This window comes from Lasioglossum baleicum, chromosome 5, assembly GCF_051020765.1.
Source record: "Lasioglossum baleicum chromosome 5, iyLasBale1, whole genome shotgun sequence".
Taxonomy (NCBI): Eukaryota; Metazoa; Arthropoda; class Insecta; order Hymenoptera; family Halictidae; genus Lasioglossum; species Lasioglossum baleicum.
Window position 1 is genome coordinate 5,760,965 of NC_134933.1, and position 22,992 is coordinate 5,783,956.

A 22,992-nucleotide genomic window follows, 5' to 3' on the forward strand; every position below is an offset into this window, starting at 1 on the left:
AATTCATTATTTGATAAAGATAGTGGTCGTCATATTTTGCTCTGTGTTTTACAGATAACATTTTTAGTAATCTTTACTATTTAACAAGAGGTGGAAAAGCTGAGGGTAATGTCAGACGTTTGATTTACACCTGTCATGACACTACGATGTAGTAAGCATTGTTTGAAAGTCGAAGAAGTTAATATTTACGAGCGGCTGTTTGTGCAATATTGCGAAGTGTTCTTGTCCTTACATATTAACCTTTCGGCTTTACCTTCCCTTCATCGATTTCGATCGAAGACATTGCATTATACCCTTCAATCCCGGCTAACAAAACTGTCATCACAATCACAACATCGATCAGCGTTTTGCATAGTTGAAGCGTTTCGCTTAATAAATGAGTAGGGCTCGGAATGCTAAAAATGGAGTGGTACTCGCGATTGTTATTTATGAAACTACGAACCGGTTCACCTCGAACAATTCATGATAATTTACCTCATGCTCAAGAAATATGTGCAAATTTTATCGTCGGAAAAGATATGCAGTAAAACTCGCCATACATAAACATTTATGTAAAGTTATATAAAGATGCTTATCAGGGAAAAAACAATGAATCCAGTGTTCAAGTTAGGAATTGATGTTGAACCAGTGTTTTAAAGTAAAAATCGATTTGCACACCTTTCGTCAATGAAATAACAAAAACGAGATACGTGTACTCACTCTTCTGCTGCCCAAACGAAGACCATAATACCTCCTTGTACAGCCTAATCGCGTGGCGGTCTCTTAGTCCGAATTTCGACGGTTCCCTGCCCGTTTTCTCGAGATTTGTCACGAGAATTTATCACGAAAAGCATGATGAATATCTTTTCAGCACGTCAAACTCGAGGACCGGCGAGTTCAATGTTTATTTCGAGAGCCGCGATCGAAAGTGTCGTGGCGATCAACGTACCGTTGCGATTTACACTGACACGGCTTGCACCGCGGAGCCCTAACGTACGCTGTATATATTGATCTCCCTGACCAATGAAATATTTCTTGGCATTAACAACCGTTAACGGTGAATATGGTAGGTATAGTCTATACACATTTCTATTTTCGTATTCTGAAACGACGAAAAATACTTGTTTCGGATCTGACAGCTTAGCAGGTCTAGAATTTCGAAAAAATCACTTGGTAACTACATTCTTTGAAAGACGATAACTTTTTTAGTATTAGACCATGCGATTTGAACTTTTTTGGAAAGCACGAGCAATTAGTTTACTACAGGATGTGAAAAGAAATTTTTTCAAAAATTGCAATAGATCGGAATTGACGAATTAAAATACTAAAAGTTGCATTTTCAACTTTTTTATGTGGGTCTATATTGAAAATTTAAAAAGTACATTTCGTAGATCTGTGTCGATTATTATGCACTGTGAAAGTTTCGTCGAAATCGGTTGATGCGGAAGAATCCTTAGATTTATTGAAGTTACAGGCCGAAAATCGTGAAAAATTGCCATTTTCAACATCTTTAAACGTTTGTAGCTCATTGAAACGTCGACCAATTTTGACGAAATTTTCAGAATATTTTTAATTAACACAGATCTCTACAAAAAGTATTTTTTGAATTTTCAACATACAGTAAGGAGCTATAATTGATTCCACACACTTTAAATCACAACAACTTTTTTATGATTGGACCGAACGACTTCATTTTCTCTGTAAGGCTAGAATGTTATGTAAAAAATATGTTGAAAAATGCAATTGGACGGAATTGTGAAAAATAATAGTAAAAATTGATTTTTACAACTTTTTTTAGCTGGGCCACTAACGAAAATTCGAAAGATGTGTCTGATCAATTGGTATAAATTATATATTGATTTTTACAGCTTTTTTAGCTGGGCCAATAACGAAAATTTAAAAAATGTGTTTTGTCAACTGGTATAAATTATATACGCTCTGAAAATTTCATTGAAATCAGTTAATTGGTTTGCGAATTATAAACGATCAAAAGTGGTCATTTGTAGTGTACCATAAAGAGGCAAGTTTTACCATTTTTGATCGTTTATAATTCTTAAACCAATTAACCAATTTCAATGAAATTTGCAGACCGTGTATATAATTTATACCAGTTGACAAAACACATTTTTTAAATTTTCGTTACTGGGCCAGCTAAAAAAGTTGTAAAAATCAATTTTTAGTATTGTTTTTCACAATTCCGACCAAATGCATTTTTTCAACTTATTTATTAAACGTCATTTACTAAACTAATTCTTCTAGCCTTAAAATTATTCTGATTTAAAGTGTGTGGAATCAGTTATGCTCCTTACTGTAGGCCCACATAAAAAAGTTGTGAAATGCAACTTTTAGTATTTTTTCTATACAATTCCGATCTATTGCAATTTCGTCCAAATATTTGTGTCCCAATACTTTTTTCACCGACTGTATTTGCAAAAGTGCCGCGATCTCCGATTTAGATAAATTTTTTTGTGCAGATCTTTACGCAAAATAAAAATTTTGCATCAAATGCAAAACGTAGACCAATACTACTATAAAAATTAAAGATGACGGGTTTTCGTAAACAATCAAAAGAACAAGTGTTATATAAATAGTCACGTGAACAATAAGAAAAATAGGTATATGTCTATTTATATATTTATATATATAAATGCACCTTTTTATTATCACGTTGTTATTAGCTCGCTTTCTTGTTTGTTTGTTTGTTTGTTTGTTTGTCTGTTCGGTGGAAAATTTTGCAATTGATTTTAAACTTTAAACTAACTTCCTGATGAGCTGGAGCTGGAGACTTGAAATCGGTTACATGGCTCAGAACTGGATGACAATGCATTATTAAAAAAAAATTTTTTCTAAAGTCTATCCGTTTCGGAGAAATAACAATTAAATATTTAGCTGTTCACCTCCCCGCGAAACCTACGTCATCGCGTTCAGCGATTGCCACGCCGCGCCGCACAGTGGTCTGAGAGCGGCAGAAAACGGCAAAAACCCTAGGAAAGCTTTATTTCGGGGAAAATCTCGACAAAAAATGTTTGTAACCGTTCTTGGTCACGAAAAATAATAAATACATTAAAAAATAAGTAATAAATTAATAATAAATAATAAATTTTACACTTAAATTGTGACTATAAAATAAATTTAAAATGAAATATAATTCAATTTAAATTAAAGATAATAAAAAATGATTCCTCTCCATATAAAATAACTACTTAATTTAAAAAACAATAATTTCATGTCAGTTAAAATAAAATGAAATAATTTCATGGAAATTTATTATGTACAGTATACAGGTAAGGTTTATTTACATTTTGGTCACGAAAAATAGTAAATAAATTAAAAAATAATTAATAAAATAATAATAAATAATACATTTTACACTTGTTTTATTACATACAGTGGGTAACGGGTTCGCACTTCGCACAGGTTCTTTCAATAGTATGCATTGTGAGAATTGTTAACACGATTTTTCAAATATTTCCGATGATCTGACAAAAAATTTTTCAAAGGAAAGTTTATCAGTGTTCACTTTTCTACAAACTTCAATACAAAAAATTAAAGGAAAATCTCTTTTTGTATAAAAAATGAAGGTCATCTCAATTTTTTAAATATTAACATATATTTTTTACTTTATAATATTTTAACTGATATCAAGACGAATCCAACGACCTATAATAATATAACATTAAACCTTCAAATAACGCTACAATAGTTTTGTCAACGTTCGGAACGTCAAGTGTTCCAGAAAGCGGAGCGTTCTTTGACGCGTTCTCACCGACATTTCATGAGGTAAAACCCAAAGCCGCAGGTTACCGCAGATGAACTTTGCATTTATTGTTCACTTAGACATCTACAAACGTTATTTTTCCATTGGCACGTTGGCGGAGTTTGGCGGAAGAGAGATATCGTCTTTCAAACTTCATTAACGTTGCTCTTTTCCCCGTTTAATAGCATTATCTGCAAAACTACTCGAAAAAATTAAAAATAAACATTTTTTGCGATTTACTCCGGGTCTTCGTACTTGAAGGAAGTCAGAAAAGAAAACATTATTTCCATTACTATTTTTACAGGCCAACAACCGTAGTCCCGTTGAAAGCACCGGTTCTCGTTAGATCACCGAAGTTAAACAACGTGGAACGTGACCGGCACTAGGATGGGTGACCGTCTGGTCAAAAACCGGAAAGTGACCCACCCAGGGTGTTTTTCACGTGTTGTTGGCAAAAGGTGGTTCGGAACCCACCATAAACAGTAGGTCCCGCTGAAAAGGCGATGGTGAGAGTGGAAAAAGGAAAGGATTGGTAAATGAATTTGAAACCCTGAGGGGACCAAATATCATGTCCATACCATTACTATTTTTACAGGCTCATACGGTTTCTTCAAACATGCGCTTGAATTTATGCTGAAAACTAGGTATGCTTAGCATGGCCAACTTTAAGACGTTCTACAACAAAGTGAATTTGGATTTTGAACTGATTCATCCTAGAAATGTTTGAATTTACTCTTCTACTAGTCAAAAATATAAAAAATTTGGTTTTTTAAGAAACTTGAAAATATGGGGTTTTTGCTGCTTTCAGACCACTGTGCGCCGCGCCGCGCCGCGCCGCACTTAGCGTCAGCTATAACATTATTGAGTAAAAAATGTATAGTTATAAATCAATAATGAAGGTGACCACAATTTTTTATTAAAAAAAAAATTATTGAATTTTTTTGTATTAATATTTGTGAAAGACTGTGCACTGATTACTTTTTACATGAAACATTTTTTTGTCACACCACCGGAAATGTCTGAAAACTCGTGTGAATAATGAATAATTTGGCCACGATTTCGATCGAACTCACCACTGTGCGCGTGTCACGCGACGCTTTAAACTATCATAACTTCGGAGTTAGGATTAGTTAGGATCTTTTTGCACGATCTTTTAGAGATCTTGCCGAAAATGTTCCACTTTGTCATAACATGGGAATCACCGGGAATGACAACTTTATTCCTTGGCAAAGGTGAAAAACTTTAACGATTTTCCTCAGTTCACTAAATATTTTTTTTTTATAACAAATTATGAACAATGACGTTTAGTTCCTGGTGCGTTCTCAACATAGATATACATTCTTCATATACAGTGGGTGTACAAAGTATTCGGTACACCTTTTAAAAACTAATAACTCTTTTGTAATTGTAACAAACGACCTGATTTTTTACAATCAATTAGAAGCATTAGTTTACGAACTGATATGCCTAAAAGATTTTCAAAAAATTACAATTTACAAGGTTGCATGCAAAAATAAAAAAGGCATTTTTTAAAACCTTTTTATTTGGGCCCTTAATGAAAATTTAAAATATATGTTTTTTAGATCTATGTTCTTCATACGCATATTGAAAATTTCATCAAAAGCGATTGACGCGGGTAAAAACAACAGGCATCGGAAGATGTATGATTCTGTGAATTTCAAGCAGAAACTGATCAAAAGTCGTGTAAAACTACGATTTTCACCATTTTTAACCGCTTGTAGCTCGTGTGTATGTTAATCGATTTCAATGAAACTTTCATCATGTGTATAACTAACATAGATCTACAAAACATATATTTTAAATTTTCATTAAGGACCCAAATTAAAAATTTTTTAAAAACTGCCTTTTTTATTTTTGCATTTAACCTTGTAAATTATGATTTTTTAACAATCTTTTTTGCATATCATTGCGTAAACCAATGCTTCTAATTGATTATAAAAAATCAGGTTGTTTGGTACAATTATAAAAAGGTTATTAGTTATTAAAAAGTGTACGAATACTTTGTACACCCACTGTAAAGAAAAATTGTCTATGTCACAATGTCTATAAACTACAGTCATAGAAGAATTAAACCGAATCTATAGGCCATTCTATTAAGACAAATTGGAATTATTTTTCTTTTGCTTGTCCTGTAAAATTTCAATTTTTGCAGTTTGTGTCATTATACTTCCGGATCAGCGATATTTAGTTTATTTTTACCTTATATGAGCATATCATTCTTGTTCCACAAGTACACCAATTTCCTGTCCTCGCGATCCGAAGCGAGCCCAGCTGAATTGGTAACACAAATTGTTTTGAGATGGTAGTCTCCGGTGAGTTCTAAACGCTTCGACAGCTTCGACTATCGAGTGAAAGACGAGTGGAGGAGGGTAAAGGTCGTTGGTATAATAAGCTGAGGTTTCTATCGCGGCGCCATTAACTCCATTATCGAGGGTGGCAGCGAAGGGATCGTCTAAAACTGTCGTAAAGTCCGCATTCCGGCGAATTGATCGCCGGTTATTCGGCGGCCGGGAACCGCGGCACCTTTCTTGGCTACAAGGAGAGCACACACCCCGATCGATGTCCTAATTCAACAGGTGTGGGAACGCCGAAGATGCGGACCATTCTGCGTCCGACATGAATTTCTGGGAATCGCGGTGCTGGCACCGACGAGACCGATAAAATTCGCGTGCCCGAGAAATTCCGTCTATACCCGTGCGATTCGCGAGATAGCCGAAGGTGATGTCAGAATCGAAAGATGCTCGGATGTTCCCCGCGAACGGGAAGAAAGAGTGGAAGTACCCTGGCCCCGTCTGAATATCGAGTCATTTTCTTCCACTTTCTGTTCGATTTTATGAAACACCAGGGAGAGCAGTGTCCTCTTTCGCATTTATGGACGCCTCTGACAATTTCATGACAGCTGGCTCGGTTCGAATCATCCAGTCGTATCCATAAAAATGTCAGCTGTAGAGGTGAGTTGCATAACCAGGCAGTTTTTTAAATTCGGAATATTTTCTTGTTGTTTTATCGTCTTAAAACGAGGACATCGCGTAATCCCTTGGTATTATTTGAACGCTCTCCGACGAGTTTGTAATCGTTAAATACAGTTCAATCTGCTAGATAAACTAAAATTAATTATGTAGAACAAAAACTTTCTGCCTGTATAGCAACAAACTGGGCTGAAATAAAAATGTAATTGTTTCTTAAAAGTTCGAATTAATTCATAATAGTATAACAGTAGGATTAAATGCGTCGAATGTTTTTGCTGTTCTAGATTACGCCGACCCATTATTGTCATAAATGCATAAAATTCGCAATCTGCTAATGACCAACAGAAAGGTAAATGCAACCCACGATAATGGAATGAAAAGGAAATGGCACACGCAAGTAGACAATTGATGAAACCAGTGTATTTTTGTCGAAGAGAGGAACTTGCGATTGAAATTCGATGCGAAAAAAAGGGAACACGATGGCCCCGGATTTAGAACAATATTTCCTCCGTTTGATGAATGAAACGATCCGTTTCGAGGACATGCGTTTCGACTGATAGATTCGATGTAATCACTCATTTTCCCGTATGCGCGGGCCTCCACGTTCGCTGAGCAATTTAAATGGCCATCGATGAATTCGGCCCATGCAGAAAGAGCATAACATTTTCATTTCTGCTAGATATCAATCGCGGATAATACGGCTCGAATATTTCATTTTATGAGGAATATTTTTTTCTATTTTCTGTCACAAAAGCTGAAGTTTCCAAACATGGGTTGCTTCCAATAATAAAAACATCTGTAGAGCTGTCATTTTGTTGAGAAAATAAAATTATAAAATACTCGTACGTACCTTAAGACATGCACAATACAATAAGAGAACGTAGACGGAGTCGACATTGACTTGTGCGTCAATAGTTGCTTAGTTTAGTGCTGTACGCTACATCTATCAATGATGCCGTAATTATATGGCGTGAAAGAACAGTTGTAGTATTTCTCATCTGCTCTATGACGTTGTAACATACGTACATTCGGTTGGAAGTTCGCACATGTCATTTTAAGAATTCAGTTGTGAATCGTTGTAAGTGCTCATAACTGTCATCAACAGGAAGCCAATTGTAGCGAGAAATTTCTATACTGTAAATTTTATACACTCGTAACAAAAATGATAGAATTAAAAGAATTTAAAATCATCAATCAACCAATTTTTTTTAACCAAGCAATATGATCTTTAATGAATAAGATATTTTCTCTTTTATTCGATGACCTTTTGCCCAAAAGAACAAATAAGATAATATTTTATTGATGAAAGTTCATCGCTTGAATAAAGAAATTTGATGCTTTATTTCACCTTAAAGTAACGAAATTACTTTCTTGCCAACCCAATAGAACAAAACGAATATTTATTCGGTTGTAGCACCTTACAATTGATGCAATAGATTTGAATTTTGCATTAGAAATCCACAGCCTAGTGATCACAAAATCGTGTGAATGTAATTCTGCACTCTGTTAACAAATATGAAAAATATATTGTGAGCAATAGTAAAGCTACACATAATAGCAAAGCTATATAGATAAGAATACAATGTTTGAAGCACGAAAATTGTTGCACACGTGCTTCCCAAAAGAATGAAGCGGACGAAGGAACAGGAAATTTTGGTTCCAGGGAAAACGAGAGTGTTTCCATGAGAAACTCAAGGCGTGAAGTCGCCGAAGGGGTGGAAACCGAGCTGCGAGAAGTTTGGCTCAGTTATGCAGCGTCCTGGAATGGCAGCTGGGGATGGCAGAGGCCCGATGAAACGCCTAGAGCACCATCGGCCGCGATAATCCACTTTGTTAGCTCTGACGACGGGCGTGGTTTATACACTTGACTTTTATCGAGTCGGCCAAACACCGGGAATGAACCTCTCTTTAAAGTTTACCAACCACTTCGCGATTATCTCATTACTTTCCCAATTTCGACTTTCTTCCGGCGATGTCAACGAACTGTAGTGTCCACAAACTACAGGACCGTTCATAATCATTCAAGCAATATAAGAGTAAAATTTTGTTTACTAAATTACTTGTCCAGAGAAGAAATGATGTTGCACAAATCACTTCCGCATACGCTCTAGTACTCTACAATGGCAGTAGAAGTCGGAAACTCTACAGGAAATAGAATAAACAGTCACGAAGAAGTGGAGAAAGTGGAAAAAGTCACGTCATTGTCGTTCAGTTTCAGTACCAGTCAGAAAAAGAACTATTATTTTCACAGCTCTTGAAACATTCATATGTACCAGTATCAAGAACAATGATTTTTGTCCAATATTTATTAATTCTGTTAATAGCATTTTATAGTATTACAAATAACTTACCAGGAGCGCAACTCGTCAAAAACTGGAGCCGAACTTCCCCAGAAATCTGAAATAAACTCGGGCACAATATACCCGCCGTTCATGATCGTAAAGTATAAAAAGTTCGTGTCAAAAGTGTTTTTTACACCGCCATAAAAGGAGGGTGCGGTCTCGGTAAAGTATTATGGCTGTTCGGCAGTTCCTGTCTCCTTTTCTCACGCGCCTAGTTCATAAAGGAAGAGGACACTACCGAAACGGGATCGACGAAAGGATTTGTGAGGGAAGCGATCACCGGAACCGTTTTCCTAAAAAAATATTTTAAAAATCAGGATTTCCCGCGGACAACAAAAGAAAGAGGTAAATCCTTCTACGGGGAATAAAGAGACTTTGTCTAGAAGCCGGCGAACTTTTGTTATCGTTCGGTGGGGCGAAGTTCTATTTGAAAAGACTGGCAAACGAAGTGAACGCATAAACATCACAATGTAGTCTTTAATGCCCGTAAAGCGCCGGGATTTTATTTCAAAAATGCCTTTCATACGATCGTAAAATGGGGCGATACCCATAGAAGGGTGTTATCGCTGCACGCCCAGTGTGTTGCTCGTAAACGGCCGTCAAATGCTCCAGCCCGGCTATGGCAGCAGTATACGAACCATCCAGCTTCACAGATACGGCTTTGCCGCGTTCTTTTCCACTGCCTGTTTCCCAAGGCAGCATTCGCGATCGTTAGCACCCTAGATTTCCCGGCATTTCGACTCCTATTACTCCGACACCATGATATCCGAAGAGAGAACGGCAGGAAACACTTTGATCACTGCCTTGGATATTACTCGGACATTACGCTTGGAAAATGAACACCTGAATAAGCAGGAGGGTCAGTCAATGACTAAGTTATAACGTCTCTATGTGGAAATGTCGATGCATTGCTCAAAAAAGTTTTACAATTTTAGAGAAAAGAAATTCCGAAATTTTCTCTAAAATTGTAAAACTTTTTCGAGCAATGCTTCGACATTTCCATATAGAGGCGTTATAACTTAGTCATTGACTGACCCTCCTGCTTATCCAGGTGTTCATTTTCCAGATGCAATGTCTGAGTGATATTTGGCACGACTCCTTAAGCGAGATTTCGAACTGTGAACGTTTTAACACGTGGAAATGTTGGTCAACGAAATTTCGTAGACAGCGTAAATCGAAGTGGCTGAAGAAGGGCTAGGTCGACACCAGCTCCAATTATTTTGTGAGCCGAAAATAGGATATAGCTGGGTTCGACGTTGTTTCCGGTGCGCACGCGGCGCTCATTTACTTTCGAGTCACCGGTGTTATAGTGGGAAGACTGTATAGTCGGTATGTATATCCGTCGGTACACTTGGTCTATGCCATGGACTGTATGGCATGACTAATTATACTTGAGCCCGCGGCAGATCTCGTTGGCCTGGCCCTCAAGAGGCGGGAAGCACCCCATTAAAGCTCGAGCTTCGGCCGCCCTCCACAAGGAAGACCGCCGACCCGCCAATACGAGCCAACCAGCTGAAAGGACGAGGACGTCGAGCAGAAGGAGAAGAGGCTCAAACCTCAGGGACGAACGTATATAGAAGCCGCGAGATGCGAGCATACGTTATTCTCTTTCCCTGGAGCTAGCTGCTCGGCCATCTTGATGCACGAACTCCTACAGAAGTGCCTCGACACTTGGACCTTCATTATGTTCCACAGAAAATGTTATCAGCAGCATAATGTTTTGATCGTCTTGCGCCTTTTATCTTCTACTTGATACGTTCACTGATGCACCAGCTCCTATTTTCGAGTACAGCAGTGCCTCAATACTTGGACCTTCATCGTAATGTTTGTTGTAATACCTTCGTTGTCTTTGTAGGCAACTGCGAGATGATTGCATGTTTCAATTGCAACGTGCGTCACGAACTCCTACAGAAGTGCCTCGACACACTTGGACCTTCATTATGTTCCACGGAAAATGTTATCAGTAGCATAATGTTTTGATCGTCTCGCGTCTTTGATCTTCTACTTGATACGTTGACTGATGCACCAGCTCCTATTTTCGAGTACAGTAGTGCCTCAATACTTGGACCTTCATCGTAATGTTTGTTGTAATACCTTCGTTGTATTTGTAGGCAACTGCGAGATGATTGCATGTTTCAATTGCAACGTGCGTCACAAACTCCTACAGAAGTGCCTCGACACTTGGACCTTCATTATGTTCCACGGAAAATGTTATCAGTAGCATAATGTTTTGATCGTCTCGCGTCTTTGATTTTCTACTTGATACGTTCACTGATGCACCAGCTCCTATTTTCGAGTACAGTAGTGCCTCAATACTTGGACCTTCATCATAATAGATAACTGTGAGATGATTGTATGTTTCAATTGCAACGCGCGTCACGTTTTAAGAGATCTTCCACAATTTTTTGTTCCCCGGGCGATTCACCATTTCTTCAGCCCTTGTAGCGATCAAAAGAATTCTTCTTCGAAATATGGCATCCAAGCTGATGCCAGATACCGCGGAAAATCACTGAGACACTCGATGTTTTAGGGTAATGGAGATTTCAGTTCCCTCGCGGCTCCTCGGGAACGAGTAATCTCGAGGATCGTTTCTGGGCGAGCTATACATATACCGCGCCTCCTTAGCTTGCCAAAGTGGCACGTGTGGCAAAATGCGCCTGTGTCTGTGTCTATGCACGTTCTATAGCGCATCTGTCCTCCATTCCTCATGTACATACAAGGTGTAACATAATTATTCGACATGAATCCGACGCGACATTATCGTTCAGGAGTCACTGAAATGATCCTGGAGATAAAGATACGTTCTCGAAGAAATCTGGACTTTCTGTATTACATCTGGATCTCTCTTTACAGGACACATTTTTGCACGAATAATTTTTGTATGAATTTCTAACATCTCCATTTCATTTTACATGATTTTTCCAGCATGTTTTATCGAAATGATCATAGGGATAAAGATACCTTCTCGAAGAAATTTGAACTTTCTGTATTACATCTGGATCTCTCTTAACACGACACATTTTCGCACGAATAATTTTCGTATGAATTTCTAACATCCATTTCATTTTACATGATTTTTCAAGCACGTTTTATCGAGTTTTATGCGTATGTGTCCTTAAAGAAATGAAACCGTAAACAAGACAACTAAACTCGAAGACCATAGTTAGATTAAACCATTTGAATCTGAAATCAGTATTTATTCTATTTATTCTAAATACTTACATGTCGATATCCCCGATGCATGACGTATAGAAAATGAAATAAATCGAGATTGAGGAGAAATAGCAACTATGGGTCCGGGCAATCGTGAATCAAGGTGCCACCGCTTACGCTTCGAATGCTTTAATTATTTATTTAAACAAATCCCAACATTCCAAACATTGATAGTTGTGTGTAGATGTAGGTGAGTGTACGTGTATCCGCTGTGTTTTCGTCTGTTTGATTGGATCCTGTATGTAAATGACGCAGTTTCGCGCGTGAATTCATCGAGAGTCTTACAGCTAATGAGACTCGTTCGACACGAACGTGGGTATCTCGCTTAAAATCATCGATCGCGATTCGAAAACGAAAAGAAAATGCGTTGATCGAATGAATCGACCCGCCAACGTCATCGGCGGATCGTCAACGACAGGACTTTCGGACTTGTCATTTAATCTTCTCACAATCTCTCGCGTCGTCTCTTTCTCGCAAATTTCTTTCGCTCCTTTCTCTCTCTCTCTCTATCGGAAAATTCAAGCCATGTCGTGTTTCTAAAAACGTCCTGGGACAATCAAGTCTCCTCTTCTTGCCGCTAAACACACACATGAATTCTCTTTGGATGGCGAGCGTTCCTCGACTAGAGTAAATTATAGTAGTTAGGTTACTTACGGCTGGCCCCTCGCGCGGGTTCTTTCCTTCTCCCTTTTCCGTTAACACACAGCACACACACACGCGCACACACCGATACTCGCAAAGACTTGCTTCCTGCTTAATTGTTCCTCTCCTCCTTCGTTATCTCAATTTCAATGTTGCATGAATCATCAACGAAAGATCTCATTAGAAATATCCCGGCTCGCTTCGTAATTATCAGTGATAGATCGAAGCTCATATTTACCACCTGTCTTCCTCTTTAAATCAACCTTATTTTAATTCGCATCTCACGTTGTAATATCGCGCCATAAAGTAGCGAACAGGTTCAACAGAAAGCTGGAACGTTCATAAAAATGTTCGAAATTAGTAACACGTCAAGGATTATAGAATTTAACAGAGTTTTATATTGTCTTTACGTTATTGATGCTATTGATATAGGAAACACTATGTTCAACAGCAAACTTCAAGAAGTTCAAAAGTATAAAACTTTCACAAACATTACACTACCACAAATCTACTCAATTGGGAGTTCCGCAAAAGCATAGAATCTGCAATCTACCAATAAACACGATCAACGCTCGCTTCCTTCAATATGAAACGAAGTAATATTTGTCTCTCATTAATATTCAACATCTCTGCCAATCGTAACCACGCACAGTGGGATGAATGTACAAAAACCCGCGACATTGACTAAAATTTGAAGTTTGTTATAAGGCTTTGATGGCACATATAGCAAGTCGAAAAAAATTTCTTTTATGGGCTTTATAGACGAAGAAAAAAGTTCTATTTTTTTTTGAAAAAGAACTGTGATGAATTTCTTCATTTTTGGTCTATAAACCTGTATAATAGGTTATTAATACAATTATATATCATCAGGTTATATATTATTACTTTATTCATAGAGTTATTATATATATGTATAACACATTCAAAAAACCAAGTAATTATAGAAAAATCTTGATTTTTTAAAACCAACCTATCTGACAAAAATTAAATTCTACAAATGTAATGAATCAGTGATATCTGATGATATTAACTTAAAAATTATTTTCCGAGGTTCTATAGTATGAATCGTCAACAGAACATGTCGGAAAAATTATAGGATAATAAAAGTACTGTTTTTTAAACTGTTTTAAATTTTTTTGTGACTGTTAAAAGTCATTTTTTCCTTTCTCCCAATATTAGGAAAAAAAGTTTTTGTCAAAATCCTTTAAAACGTCTGCGAGTGACTGGCAAAGTTCTGGAATAATGCTGCTTATTGACTGTTTTGAGATTTTAAATAGATATTGGAGGCTGCTATATGAATCTCCTGTTGCTAAGAAACGGAGGGTTATTGCTAACCTGTCCTGAGCAGATATTGCTTTTCTTAACACAGTGTCCTTTCTTTCTATTCTTTTACCAATTTTGTTAAGAAAATACTCGATTTTGGTCAATAAATTTTTTGACAGCAGATTCGTATTCTGTACTACTGAAAACATGGATATTTATAATCTCAAGGCGATACAAAAACTGAAAGGGGTGCTAAACGCGATGTCCAGCATTCCGATACATTCGTCCCACTGTGCCACGCACCAAATATCGTCTCCGAAACAGCCATAAAGCAATTCCCAAAGCAAAGTGTTGCAACGAAAAAGGGACTAGCCCGAATCCCGGTGAAAACGCACGGAAGAGCACAAGTTCAGGGAGCACAGTCGTTGCCAGCACGTTTCAAAAGAAGAATAGCATCAGCCTGGACCCATACACTCGTCCCAAGCCGCCCACATAGAATACAATTTACAAGATGCGTCGCCCGTCTCGCGCCGAGTTTTCGCAACCCTTCCGACACTCTCTCACTCGCCACACAGACAAAACAGACATTCTGTCTCTCGCAAAAATCTGGAATCTCGCACACAAGGTACACGCACGATTACACAGAATTCCAACGACTCGGCAATTTATTATCTAGCAGGTTCCGCTCGATAGAACGCCTGCGGCTTCTTATGATCAGGTCCAGTCTCCCCGCGACCATACTCTCGTCTAGCGGCACCGAGAAGTCGAGGTCGGACCTTCCAATTCCTCGAATAATTCCACTTAGTGCTCCGACAAATCCGGATAAAAGGAAGCCCGGGCAAAGCAAGCCTCTGGCTCCCTGGCGCGTTGTCTTTTGGGTTCCTGAGATTATATCAATCCCCTCGTTTCACGGCGTCGGGCGTCGCGACGACCTTTCGCCCGGCGATTTCAACTTCTTGCACATCCACGGGGTCTGTGCACCCGCCCGATCAGTCGAACTCGTGTTCTCTCGATATCCCGTTTTCTATGGAACTTGCCCCCCTTTCCTCTCTCCCCCGGCGAGAAAACCCCCCATCAGAAAACTCCGGCAATCTTACCGGCGCACCGGAAAAAGGTAAAGGATCGACGTAACCACCGTCCGAGATTTTCCCCCATCCCCCGTTCTTCTTTAGCCCCCAGACAAGTTTCCCGACGGTTTCAATAGCCCGGATAAGGTCAACAACATCCCTCCCTCCCTCCCTCCCTCCCTCCCTTCCCCAACCCCGATCACGTTAATTCCGTAGAAGGAAGAGGACCTTTAAAATCGTCGTCCCGTATCTACGATAGCGCACGGAATATTCAGATCGACGATCGGTAAACGGTGAAGATCTATTTAGATCGGAAACGCTCGTCCGATAGTCACCAGCCGCGGGATTCATCGGCTCGAGTTTCTAATAGAAACAATCCTGTTGTCGAAATGATTTGTGCGAGGGAGGCTTCCAAGGTTCTGGGAATTTATTATTTGTTCGTTTAGTGGAATTCTCACTAGATTGATACCATAATTGTTTATGTTTATGGAAAATCGAATTCTATATCTTATTTACTCTGCAGTCTAGTAATTAAGCTACCTTCGGTTCGGATCTATGCGACGACAATTTTATAGAAAGTACGGGCATTGATTGTGATGAGAAACTGATGAATGTTCAGGTCTGAAACGTTAGAATATAGAAAAATTGAAGTCAGGTATTAAAATTGTTGATATTGTCTTCTCGAAGCTATTTGCTTCGTTGGGGTATTGTTTTGTAGTGTTGAGCTTTGGAAACGACCCCCCTGATTTGTTTAAAAGGATCCTGCTAGGATGCATTCTCTAATAGATTATTCTTATTATCTTGATAGAAATAGATGTGCGTGCATTATCGGCAGTTTCAATGTTAAGAATGCTCCATGAGAAAGGAATAATTTTGATGGAATTGTTTCTTGGATATTATGGCGATCGCTAAACGATAAACCCTGCTAGTGACTATCGGCTAATACAGTATAGGTTTAACTATGATACCCTTTGAAATCGAAGTATCAGATTAATGCACACGAAATCCCACTTGTAGGTCGAAATCTTGTTCGAATACTCGAGCGATTCACCTTGCGTTTTAATTTTAAAAAAGTGACCTGTAGAAAATTTTGACAAAATTGTATACATTCTAAAACATTAGAAAATTAAGGGGATACGGTACTTACTTGCATATGACCATACGCCTTCGTGTTCGAAAATGCGCGTTGCTAGAAAAGGCACAGAACAAAAATTAAAAAATACTGCGAGATAAATGAAATCGATGTAATTTCGCGTGCAGAAATCCACCAGAGAGACGCTTCCGATTGTCTAGTATCGAAATCATTAAGGCCATTGATTTGTGCTCTCAGTCGTCGACACGTTTGCTCCTGATCCAACAACGGTGTTTCTACGCATAGACTGTTCAGCTACTCGGCGATAAAACTCTAAGAAACCACAATTACGGACACTCATCTTGTGAAGCCCAGTCCAGACTGACAAACATTGTCTGCACACAGCAGTAGACACACGAGTAGTCAGTGTAAATACGCAAACCTCTGAATTCAAACAGAAACAAAAATAGACTCCTGTCATTAAATTCAAACATATTCGCTCTGTACGGAGCCAAGTAACAACAATTTCCTTGTGGCAAGATCAAAAATCCAGATCGTACAAACAACAACAGTGCAAGAGACTATGCACACCTACATAACGAACACCCTTCACCTCGCACATTAAGTACAAACAGCCAAGCTAGCAGTTCATCTCGGACTGTCTACAGACTGCAAATCTGAACCAGGCTTCAAACTCCCACGATTCACAAACTTCCTCCGCGAATCGTCCCTCGAACTGTTCCTCCGCTGAACCAGAGGGCTGCGAGCCCTCCTGAGAATCAGCATCCTCTCAAATCCGTGGCACGTTGCAAACAACAGCGGCAACACCGTAACGACACCTCTCACGATGCCAAAAAGAAAAGCCGAGCTGGCCCGATCGACCACTGCCAGCAGTAGCGACCCGTCTCGATCAGCCTGTGCCGAAAGAGTCACCATCAGACCGAGATCTCTTGAATTTGAACACGTTTCTTGGCACTGCCTGGTGTGCCGGGCTGCCTGAGTATCCCTGGACAGGAGAGTCCAACGTTTGGCGCTGGGACCTTGGGTGGCGGGGGTGGTTCCGGTAGGTTGTCGTCGTCGTTGTCGTCGTCGCTGCTGTCTGGATCGTCGTCGTCGTCGTCATCCATCCTGGCAGTGGTAGCGTCGACGCACGGCGACGGTGTTCGGGTCCTCTGGACGCAGGGGCTCATGGTATAGAGCGGCGGCTCCAGGATCCTCTTGCCTCCACCTGGCGGTGGAGAGCACTGGAACTCTTGGAGCTGCAGCTCTAGCTCCTGCGCCAGCTTAGTCTTATGCGGGGGAGGGCTGGAGGACGGGGAGTCCATCAGGTTCAGGGTGGAGAGCCTTTGTTTGCCGGAAGACATCTCTATTCCTGAACAACCGGCCTCCAGCAGCTCCTCCTTCTTCTTGTCGCCGAAAGAGGACAGACCGACAGCGTTCGACGCGTTCCTGTCCCTCTGATGGTAGATCCCGGCGAATATCAGGATGTTCAGCAGCAGCAGGAACACCCCGACTGCGATCGTAACCGTCAAAGCCGTCGTGTAGCTCTGGTAGTGGCTGGAAGCCAGTTTTCGCAGCAGGTTGTTGGGACCCGGCCCCAGATTCGAATGCTGCAACGTTCTCGCCGTCGTCGCCATTGTTGTCGCCACCGTCGCGTTCGGCGTGCACTCCGTCGTCGAAATCACGCTCGACATCGACGACGGCTCCGTCGGCGACGGCATCGGTAACGGCGGCGCCGGAAGCGGGAGGGCCAACGTCTGAGAACGTACCGGGCCCTCATACAAGCTAGAACTCTCCGACAGGTGATGGTGGCGCATGCTGATCTCGTAGCCTGGTCGGTGCAGCTGCGGCAACAGATTCAGCCACAGGGACATCTTATGGCCCCGGTAGTGCGAACGCATCTCCGTGCTACGACCTGCCTCCAGGTACAGCTGGTTGATCGAGTCGTACGGGTCCCAGAACGGCGGGCTCGTGGGAAGACCGTCCGATCCCGTTGTCAGGGGACTCGCGCCGTTGGGGTCCCTGGAACAACCAGGACAAGGACATGTCATGGACGAGTGCTCCTTGACAGAGCCGGAAGAGTTTGTCTAAACAAAATCTATCTAATTATATTGAAAATTGTATATGTACTGACGTTTTCAAATTCTTTTAATCTTCCTACTGTCCTCCTGCTCCTACAGTAAGGAGCATAACTGATTCCACACACTTTAAGGATGTTCTGGAGGTATATAAAAACGCAACAAAAGTTTTGAAAATTTGACAAGATATAATTCTTACTAAATTAATGCAATTACCAAAGTTTGGGTTCGATTCACTGCACCGTTTAAGAATTATAGCAACATAAAGTTTGCACATTTCAACACGTCTTCGTATGGAGAATTCATAAAATTCCACTTCAAACCCTATTTAAACCTTGAAAAAACGCAACGAGAAACTCCAGTTTTTTTTATATATATATAGTAAAAATTATGTAATTAATTATGTTCAAAATTTATTAGGATTCACTAAACAGTTACAGAACAAAAAACTGTAAACTGTTACAAAACGTCTTTATCGTGTTGTCATTGTTATTTGTCGTGTATCTTGAAGTTTCAATCAGTGGGTATAATTATTCGCAAAAGTCACTCACAATTTTTTATAATATGAAGACAGTTTGATTAAAAAATAAATATAACATGAAATTCAGTAATTCAACGAAACCTTTTTAAATTAATCTATATTTTTAATGCAAAATATACTCATGAATGGCTTCCATTGCCAATATATTGATGGATTTTGAATTTCTTATACTTTTGTCTTCTTATCATTGTACCTCCAGAATATCCTTAAATCAGAACAACTTTTTTATGAATGGGCTGAAGATGAAACAATTTCTCTGTAAGGCTAGAATGATGTGTGAAAAATATGTTGGAAAAATGCATTTGGACGGAATTGTGAAAGATAATAGTAAAAATTGATTGTTACAACTTTTTTAGCTGGGCCGATAACGAAAATTCAAAAGATGTGTCTGGTCAACTGGTATAAATTATATGCGCTCTGAAAATTTCATTGAAGTTAGTTAATTGGTTTGCGAATTATAAACGATCAAAAGTGGTAATTTGTAGTGTACCATAAAGTGGCAAGTTTTACCATTTTTGATCGTTTATAATTCGTAAACCAATTAACCAATTTCAATGAAATTTTCAGAGCGTGTATATAATTTATACCAGTTGACCAGACACACATCTTTTGAATTTTCGTTATTGGCCCAGCTAAAAAAGTTGTAAAAATAAATTTTTAGTATTGTTTTTCACAAGTCCAACCAAATGCATTTTCTCAACATATTTTTTACACATCATTTACTGAACTAATTCTTCTAGCCTTACAGAGAAATGGAAGTCGTTTGGTCCATTCATATAAAAGTTGTTCTGATTTAAAGTGTGTGAAATCAGTTATGCTCCTTACTGTATCATCTACTCCACGTACTATCGCGAATGCACAGAGTCCGCAGTACACTTTATTTCGCGAAATCAATTAACTCTCTCGGTTCCAAATGGATATGCTGAACGTAGAGTAGAGAAAAAAAAAGCAGCAGTTCCCTCGTATTTCGATGGTGCCGCGGAATTATTTCACAACGTTGAGAGCGGGGCACTGTCATTTTTCGATTTGTATAGCGAACGAAGGACGAGAAACTTGGCCGGAAATTGCGTTTCAAAATTGAGTTGGTCGGACAGCCGGCTTTCTCTGAACCAGCAGGTGTCCCGGCGATATCGCGTGGACACGAATGCAATCGCATCGTGTGTTTTCTATCTCGCCCGTTGTTGCCTGCCGCAGTCAGCCTTCTCCTTTCGGTGAAAAACGAACCCGGCCGCCTGTGTGTCGTTGCTCGTAAGGATCAAGAAATATACGAGAAGAAGCGAGAACAAAGAGCGAAACATCGATTCCGCCCGAGTCGAACGCCAAGAAATCTGGGACGATGCGAGATACGCGAAGATTGGAACCTCGGCCCTTAATTAAGAAAAATTCCAATCCTTCCTACACACCCGGTAATTAAATTCAGCATATTTAATTAATTACTGCAGCCATAGAGTGTGCATTCTGATTAATATAGGTGCGTTCCTTGTAATCCCGAGAAAATTGCGTTTCGTCAGATTTTCTACGGTTTTCATTCAAGAAGTTCATTTAAAAATTCCTTGGCGAAAGCTACTTGTCTGACCAAGGACATGCGTACTCTATTTGTCTGACTAAACTGCGGAAACCGTATCACAGCACTTTTGAGGACACGAACTGTCTTAAATTATTATACTGCGTGATTTATATGCACTTCAGAAACAGGTAAATGAAATGTATTGTAAAGAAAGAAATGGCTCTTGAAAATTGTAATTTTGGAAAATCAGTCGAATTAAGAACATTTCACTACAGAAAATGAACATGGAGCTTGACAAAATTCAAAATGACCTTGATATCTTGGAGAATGCGCGATTTAAGTAAATCCAGTAAATCTATTCGATGAGTTTCTCTGATATAATTCGTTTAAAACATTTCCATATTTCGTCCAGACTCCAGAAGAACTGTGTTAGTAAAGTTTGAGGACATGTCTTCGTCACCTTGATGCATCGTGTAATTTTTCCGGACAGGACGCAGTTATTTGAATAATGCTAGGATGTAAAGGAAATTCGAGGGACGTGACTGATCGTCGTGTTACAGGTAAGTTCGAGGTTCACTAAGACAGCTCGGTGACTTCGTTATCCGAATCCCTGGTGGCAGTGTCTCAATTTTCCGCGATTCCCGTTCCGTCCGCGTTCCGCAGAAGAACACCTGCTACGCGAAGTCCCAAGAAGTTGTCGATTCGCCAAGTTTCCTGCGTCCAAACTTCCGGAAATCAAGTTGACCAGTCCGCCGACTACTTTCATTGTAGATTGTTCGGTAGACGAACTTCCCCGTAATTCGAAAAGTTGCCCAGCGAACGAATGTTTAAACTTGTTCGCGCGAGGCCGCGCGATACGGGAGCCAACGATGTTAATTAAGACGTTAACGGTCCGTCAGGAACGTGATTCTCCACTCACGAAATTTCCTCAAATCGAACAAAAAAATATAATCGACCGTTCTGGTAATCTAGAAACTAGGTTCTCGTGTGTGTAGATTGCTGACTCGGCCGAAATTAAAAATAAAACGTGGAAGCAACAGGTTTTACCGCGTTGTTGCTTGTAAAAATGATGCATTCTTTGCGCGATCGATTTTCAGGTTATCATGGGAAACTTTGCAAAAAAAAAAAGCGAAATTCGGACAATCGAGGACACGGTGGCAGCTCTATTCGAAGTTCAATTGTCCGAGTTAATAACTGGACTATCCCGATGTATTTGCATGGAAATTGCGTTGCGCACTGGCCTGGCAGACTAATCAACTCAACTGTTAATCCAATTAGATTCGTTATTCGTGATTTGTGACCGTAAAAATCCGACTCGATAACTGCAGACTAATATCGACGGAGGTACAAATGTTTTATGTCGGCTACAAATGGGCTGTGTTGACTTTGTCAACCGACGAAACCGATAATCAACCCTTGGTCCGAATTGGACCGAAACGAGTCTGTCAATCAATATGGTGGACAGATATGTAAATAGCTTTCGTAATTTTTATTTAACTTTGCAAATATCGATTCTGCTAATTTTGAAAGCAATTTCCAAACAGCGAATTCAAAAGCAAACAAAAAATCCGAGACACGAACGAGTGGAGTAAAACGTACCACTTTTCCAGAGCGAGCAAAAAATGTGTGAATCAAGGAACAGACGCGGATGAAAATGGCGGATGATCATCTGATACGTTGCGTAAAGCAGCATATAAAAATTGGAAAAATGTTCCATCATCCACACCGAGCAGGACACTCGATTTTCCTATGAGATTCTTGCCGGGCCGATAGCTCTGCGACGAGTACTGGTTCATACGGTCGAGCAGATCCAATTTCCAAGGATACCCGAAGTTCCACGGTCTCCGACGGAACAACAGAAACGTAATTCCGTCTCGAACGAAAAAGCGACGCAGTCGCCAGAAGAGAGAGAGGGAAGGAGGCAGAGAGAGATAGAAGTGGGACATACTCACCCGCGTTTCACGAAGTTCGCCAAGTAGTGGACCAACAGTTTGGACAGGTTCTCATCGGCCGAAGTGTAGTTGATCGAGGCGAACAAAACGGACACCACCTCTCCGCGGAGAAGAGGTATCCCCAGGAGATAGGGGATCTCCTCGCCCTTCTGGCTGGGTCGATTCCCGAGCTGAAAGTGCAGGAAGTAACCTCGGCCCCCGGCAACTGAATGCAGCAGCGCCAACCTAAGGAGAGGAGCCGCGACCTGTCCGTCCCCCAACAGATCCAATAGGCCCTCGCAGATCGCTGTTGGACTCAGCTCGCCCCTCTCCCAGTCCGTGTACTCGTTCCGCAGGGTAGAATAGATCTCGTGCAGGTGGTAGCGATAGGTGTTGCGCACGTAGGTGCGGAGAATGCGATCCCTCCTGGTCTCGTTCAAGCCATTCTGTAATCACATCAACGGAAAAACCTTCGTTACTTATCTTCTTTCTGCTACGATTCCTCAATTTGACCAATGTTTACGTAAAAACCTTCGGGGAAGAAGTCAGTGGCATGAAGTTAAGTGGAAAAAAGGTGTACGTTAGTAATGTTACGAGCCGGGGCCGCGAG

At 40.1% G+C, this 22,992-nt stretch overlaps 2 protein-coding genes across 4 annotated transcripts in view; both read right to left on the reverse strand.

The window, feature by feature from the left end:
- Nha1 (Na[+]/H[+] hydrogen antiporter 1) overlaps positions 1–15,404 on the reverse strand; it is a 116,844-nt gene extending 101,440 nt beyond the window's left edge. Inside the window, exon 1 of the mRNA XM_076424508.1 lies at positions 700–15,404. Within this exon, the coding sequence (XP_076280623.1) occupies positions 700–725 (26 nt within the window). The 5' untranslated portion in view covers positions 726–15,404. The remainder of the gene's footprint in view (positions 1–699) is intronic.
- Positions 15,405–15,441: 37 nt separating this feature from the next.
- Positions 15,442–22,992, reverse strand: part of LOC143209172 (neuroligin-1) — a 63,953-nt gene continuing 56,402 nt past the window's right edge. For all 3 annotated transcript variants that reach the window (XM_076424505.1, XM_076424503.1, XM_076424504.1), the window contains exons 7-8: positions 22,404–22,828; positions 15,442–18,347 (exon numbers count right to left, since the gene is read on the reverse strand). In XM_076424505.1, coding sequence (XP_076280620.1) covers positions 17,261–18,347; positions 22,404–22,828 — 1,512 coding nt within the window. In that variant the 3' untranslated portion in view covers positions 15,442–17,260. The remainder of the gene's footprint in view (positions 18,348–22,403; positions 22,829–22,992) is intronic.